We start from the raw sequence: 6,665 nt of genomic DNA, 5'->3' as shown, positions 1-6,665 counted from the left end.
GTTCTAGTTCAGTTCTAGTTCAGTTCTACTTCAGTTCTAGCTCAGTTCTAGTTTAGTTCTAGTTCAGTTCTAGTTCAGTTCTAGTTCAGTTCTAGTTCAGTTCTAGTTCAGTTCTAGTTCAGTTCTAGTTCAGTTCTAGTTCTAGTTCAGTTTTAGTTCAGTTCTAGTTCAGTTCTAGTTCAGTTCTAGTTAAGTTCTAGTTCAGTTCTAGTTCAGTTCTAATTCAGTTCTAGTTCAGTTCTAGTTCAGTTCTAGTTCAGTTCTAGTTCAGTTCTAGTTCAGTTCTAGTTCAGTTCTAGTTCAGTTCTAATTCAGTTCTAGTTCTGTTCTAGTTCAGTTCTAGTTCAGTTCTAGTTCAGTTCTAGTTCAGTTCTAGTTCAGTTCTAGTTCAGTTTTAGTTCAGTTCTAGTTCAGTTCTAGTTCAGTTCTAGTTCAGTTCTAGTTCAGTTCTAGTTCAGTTCTAGTTCAGTTCTAGTTCAGTTCTAGTTCTAGTTCAGTTTTAGTTCAGTTCTAGTTTAGTTCTAATTCAGTTCTAGTTCAGTTCTAGTTCTAGTTCAGTTTTAGTTCAGTTCTAGTTTAGTTCTAGTTCAGTTCTAATTCAGTTCTAGTTCAGTTCTAGTTCAGTTCTAGTTCAGTTCTAGTTCAGTTCTAGTTCAGTTCTAGTTCAGTTCTAGTTCAGTTCTAGTTCTAGTTCAGTTCTAGTTCAGTTCTAGTTCAGTTCTAGTTCAGTTCTAGTTCAGTTCTAGTTCAGTTCTAGTTCAGTTCTAGTTCAGTTCTACTTCAGTTCTAGCTCAGTTCTAGTTTAGTTCTAGTTCAGTTCTAGTTCAGTTCTAGTTCAGTTCTAGTTCAGTTCTAGTTCAGTTCTAGTTCAGTTCTAGTTCAGTTCTAGTTCAGTTCTAGTTCAGTTCTAGTTCTAGTTCAGTTTTAGTTCAGTTCTAGTTCAGTTCTAATTCAGTTCTAGTTCAGTTCTAGTTCTGTTCTAGTTCAGTTCTAGTTCAATTCTAGTTCAGTTCTTGTTCAGTTCTACTTTAGTTCTAGTTCAGTTCTAGTTCAGTTCTAGTTCAATTCTAGTTCAATTCTAGTTCAGTTCTTGTTCAGTTCTACTTTAGTTCTAGTTCAGTTCTAGTTCAGTTCTAGTTCAGTTCTAGTTCAGTTCTAGTTCAGTTCTAGTTCAGTTCTAGTTCAGTTCTAGTGCAGTTCTAGTTCAGTCCTATTTCAGTTCTAGTTCTGTTCAGTTGTAGATCTGTTCAATCCTATTTTTTAGCAGACAATTTGGTTCTTTTCAGTTATATATTGTACCCAAAAAATACCCACATTTACTTCTCTAATTCGGATTGTTTCATTTCCAATAATTTATATTGCCTACTTTTAGGCTTAATAAAAAGATTTCCACTTAATTTTTTATGAAGATTTATTTGCAAAAAATATTTTATAAGATTGTTTTTTGGCTTTCGCATTATACACTTGATTTGTTTACTAAAGCTACACTACTACATAACTACAATTACCTTTTTTTTCTTTATTATAAAATAGAAATAATGTGTTTGTTGTTGTTTTTTGTATACATGTTTTACATATTAAATTATAAATAATATAATAAAATTATACATTTAAAAAAAAACTGATCAATATACACTTTAATACATAAATACATATAAATTATACTTGTTACCTTTTTGTTGTTGTTAAATTTGGATTTGATAAAAAATGAAATTTTTGTCGTATAAAAAATGCGTCAAATGATATTGAAGACAAATTGTTATAAATGAATTTAAATTGTACATAATTTATAAGCTTATTTATTATAATTTGTGGAAAATTTGTGTTTTTTTGAACATAAATAATTATGGGATTCTTTTTTAGGGGATTTTTTTCTAATGCAAATTTCAATGATTAGATGTGTATGTAGGTATGAATGAATAACTATGCGAGAATTGGTAAAAAATACTTTAAATTAATTTAATAAAATTATAAAAAATGAAATAAAATAAAAAAAAACACTACTTAATAATTTTCTAAAAAAATGGGATAGCAATGCTTAATAAGGGGCATTACTTAAACTATGATTTTCTTTTGAGACCGATCATACATAATGTAAAGAATATAACAATCCAGGCGGACATAACTAGGAAACCATTGTACACGTGAACATTGGTAATGCTCCAGCCCTTTTCTAAAATATTACGAGCCGATATCGAAGGCAAGGTAAAGGGAAAGTATACCACAATATCTTGTAAAAATTTCGGCATACCCTCTAAGGGCCACAAAAGACCTGTAATATTTTAAAAGAAAAAAAAAAATAAAATATTTCAAAAGAGCGCAAAAAAAAATTCTAAACTCAAACTTACCGCATAAAATAATCATGGGATAAAAGGCACCGGTGGCTACAAAATTTGCTTCCGTATGAGATTTACAATACACCGAGATGAGTAAACCTTTAATAAGATATTCGTTAAAGTTATTAGCGATTCATTCATAAATTATTTTGTTTATTTATTTTTCTTCTCTTTTCTTTTGGCTTTTTATTTAAATAATTATTAAACTTACCAAATAACATGCCACAAAATGAGGTCAATGTCAGTAGAAATATTAATGTAGCTGTATCGCCCTTATTATAAGTGTTAAATACTATGCCAATATACATAATCACTTCGAAACTTTGTATAACCATGATAATAAATTGTGTCAAAAGATGAGCCCATAACATTTGCATCGCCGAAACACCGGCTACTAAAGTACGATCCCATACACCATCCATACGTTCTTCTATGAATACTGCCGCTGTCATTAAAGTGGCCAAAAAGAAGACCATTCTAATAAAAATATATAATTTTATTATTAGTTAATTATTTATTTTGTTTATTTATTGATGTTTATGATAAATATTTAACTTACGTCATTACTACTCCCGGAGCTACATATTGTTGAAATTCCATTTCTTCTGAACCATAAATAGGTTCTTGCATATTTACCGGTATGGTGGCCAATGATTGAGGTAAATTACAATCTGTTAGAATTTCCTTAATGAAGGTATGATAATGTTCACGTAATTTTCTTTCCACAAAGTAAGCAATTTGACGATCTAGTAGAAATAACAAAAAGTTCATTACTAAAAATTTAATATTTCTTTAAAAATAACAATTAATTGTTGTTCTCAATATACAATTTCTTTGCCCGACGGCAATTGTTTATACACAAATTTTTCTTAATATAACATAATATTTCTTTTAAAACAATTACAGCAAATCAGAAACTGGTGCCAATTAATTTTTGTTCTCAATATATATAAACAATTTTGGCGACGGAAACTAATTTGTACAAAACAATTAATTTTTGTTCTCAATATATAATAAAACAAAAAGCATGAAACTGGACCTGATTTCAACAAAAGATATACCAATTCTGGGCCCAAATTATGGCATACGATATCGATCGAAATCTTCATTTAGAATTCGATCGGTATCGTATGCCGTAATTTGGGCCGTGTTCTAGTTCAGTTGTAGTTCAGTTCTAGTTGAGATCTAGTTCAGTTCTAGTTCAGCTCTGGTTCAGTTCTAGTTCAGTTCTAGTTCAGTTCTAGTTCAGTTTTAGTTCAGTTCTAGTTCAGTTATGGTTGAGTTCTAGTTGAGATCTAGTTCAATTCTAGTCCAGTTATACCTCAGTTTTAGTTCAGTTCTAGTTCAGTCGTAATTCAGTTCTACTTCAGTCGTAGTTCAGTTCTACTTCAGCTCTAACTCAGTTCTACTTTCGTCTTAGTTCAGTTCTAGTTGAGTTCTAGTTCAGTTCTAGTTTAGTTCTAATTCAGTTCTAGTTCAGTTCTAGTTCAATTCTAGTTCAGTTCTAGTTCAATTCTTGTTCAGTTCTAGTTCAATTCCATTAGTTTAAGATCAGACTTAGCTATTATGTTACTTCTTCATGTCTTCCTAAGCTTACCAGTCATATCAATATGTACAGCCAGTTCTGCACTATTAACAGCAGCATCATCAGCATAACGACCATCTTCCATCAAAGATTGCATAGAGGTAGAGAAATTTCTTGGAAAGAATATATAACCCAGAATATCGGTAGCTTTAGAATCACGATGAGCATCTTCTACATTATCATAGAAAACCTAAAGAAATGAAATATTTATTATGATATAGACATGGAGGAGGATATTCTTAAAAAAATTTTACCTTTTTTATATGATCAGTATCCTCTAGACTCGTAACAAAACGACATGATATCGTACTAAAATTACACGTTTCATTATGTATCGATACGGTTATCAAATCTGGATCATAGCAAGTGTCCCATTTGGTTATTTCATTACTAACAATACCTATTCTCATATTATTTGGAGTTTTACCAATGGCCATATAAAAACAGGATAATTGTATTAAAGGAAACATTAACATGAAAATAATGCCACTGTGAATAAACAAAATTTATAATTAAAATCAATTTTTAATGCGGCAATAAGGAGCATAAATATAACTTACCTCGGTTGTCTAAATAATTGTACAAAATTTTTGGTCATTAACGCTTTTATCCTGCCCTTAGTGGTAAAGAAACATTTCTTTAGATTATCATTCTCCTCGGACTGCACTACATTCTCTATCGGTGGTTTCTCGATATTCGTTTCCAAATTTGCCTTTTCAGTTGTTTGTGTTATGGTCGAAGCATCTATAACTTCGACACCATTGCATATAGCATTCGAGGCATGTTGTTGATTGGAGGGCAGTTGTGCCAATGAAGCCTCAATAACATCATTATCACCTTGTTTTTGACTCAATATAAGAAAAGCATCTTCTATAGAATTGACTTCAAATCTTATCATAATATTTTCCGGTGTATCTTCAGCCAGCAAAACACCTTTACGCATTAAACCAATCTGTGGGCGAAGTTTTTAAGGGGGGATTATGTTTATTTCTTAAAATAAGTACAGAAATTTAAAATTTTACTTACACAATTGGCTTGTTTAGCTTCTTCTATATAATGTGTCGTTATAATCACAGCCATTTTACTATTTCTGGTTGATTCTACTAAAAAATCCCAGATTCTAAGAAATTGAAAATATATTTAATATATATATAATATTTATATATATAATATTTAATTTAAAACTAAATCTGTTTTCTTTGCTTATTTCTTTTTAGGTAAATATCATCGTCATATATTATAGTATAATTTGGAAACCTCTGAGTAAGTCTGAAATATCTATTTAAAGCTCTAGAACTGAAGAACTGAACTACTAGAATAGAACTACAACTTTACTAGAATTGAACTATAACCGAACTCGAACTGAACTAAAACTGATTTAGAACTGATTTAGAACTGAACTAGAACTAAACTAGAACTAAACTAGAACTAAACTAGAACTGAACTAGAACTAACCTAGAACTGAACTAGAACTGAACTAGAACTGAACTAGAACTGAACTAGAACTGAACTAGAACTGAACTAGAACTGAACTGGAACTGAACTAGAACTGAACTAGAACTGAACTAGAACTGAACTAGAACTGAACTAGAACTGAACTAGAACTGAACTAGAACTGAACTAGAACTGAACTAGAACTGAACTAGAACTGAACTAGAACTGAACTAGAACTGAACTAGAACTGAACTAGAACTGAACTAGAACTGAACTAGAATAGAACTGAACTAGAACTGAACTAGAACTGAACCAGAACTGAACTAGAACTGAACTAGAACTGAACTAGAACTGAACTAGTACTGAACTAGAACTGAACTAGAACTGAACTAGCACTGAACTAGAACTGAACTAGAACTGAACTGAACTAGAACTAAACTAGAACTGAACTAGAACTGAACTAGAACTGAACTAGAACTGAACTAGAACTGAACTAGAACTGAACTAGAACTGAACTGAACTAGAACTGAACTAGAACTGAACTAGAACTAGAACTGAACTAGAACTGAACTAGAACTGAACTAGAACTGAACTAGAACTGAACTAGAACTGAACTAGAACTAAACTAGAACTGAACTAGAACTAAACTAGAACTGAACTAGAACTGAACTAGAACTGAACTAGAACTGAACTAGCACTGAACTAGAACTGAACTAGAACTGAACTAGAACTGAACTAGAACTGAACTAGAACTGAACTAGAACTGAACTAGAACTGAACTAGAACTGAACTAGAACTGAACTAGAACTAGAACTGAACTAGAACTGAACTAGAACTGAACTAGAACTGAACTGGAACTGAACTAGAACTGAACTAGAACTGAACTAGAACTGAACTAGAACTGAACTAGAACTGAACTAGAACCGATCTGGAACTGAACTAGAGTCGAACTTTTTATTTCAATACTCACTTCTCTCTCAACATTGGATCCAAGCCTACTGTAGGCTCATCCAATATCAACAATTCCGGATCATGTATCATGGCACAGGCGAACGATACACGTCTCTGTTGACCACCACTACATTTCTTAACCAGTTGCTTAGCGGGTGGCAGCTGTAAAAGATCACGTAAAATTTTAAATTTTTCGCGGATCTTCTCATCTCTCATGCCATAAATACGACCAAAATAATAAACTGTCTCCTTAACGGTCATTTCCTCCACCAAAGCAATTTCCTAGAAAAAGGAAAACATGATTATTTGGTCAATAAAATACTAATGATCACGAAAAGCTTACCTGAGGCATATAGCCA

General features: G+C 31.7%; 1 protein-coding gene across 1 annotated transcript; it reads right to left on the bottom strand.

Moving 5' to 3' along the window:
- Positions 1-1,393: 1,393 nt before the first annotated feature.
- Positions 1,394-6,659, bottom strand: LOC119612928 (ABC transporter G family member 20). The gene is made up of 10 exons (XM_037968817.1): positions 6,650-6,659; positions 6,326-6,588; positions 4,948-5,041; positions 4,482-4,873; positions 4,176-4,410; positions 3,934-4,111; positions 2,896-3,082; positions 2,548-2,813; positions 2,349-2,435; positions 1,394-2,272 (listed from the first exon to the last, which is right to left on the bottom strand). Exons 1-10 carry the CDS (start codon positions 6,656-6,658, stop codon positions 2,061-2,063), a joined length of 1,923 nt encoding a protein of 640 aa, XP_037824745.1. The 5' UTR covers position 6,659; the 3' UTR covers positions 1,394-2,060.
- Positions 6,660-6,665: the final 6 nt, after the last annotated feature.

The sequence above is a fragment of the Lucilia sericata genome, unplaced genomic scaffold (assembly GCF_015586225.1).
Source record: "Lucilia sericata isolate MDLA Ls3-8-SP2 unplaced genomic scaffold, ASM1558622v1 Contig001875F_arrow, whole genome shotgun sequence".
Lineage (NCBI taxonomy): Eukaryota > Metazoa > Arthropoda > Insecta > Diptera > Calliphoridae > Lucilia > Lucilia sericata.
This window is presented reverse-complemented; position numbering and strand designations above follow the sequence as displayed.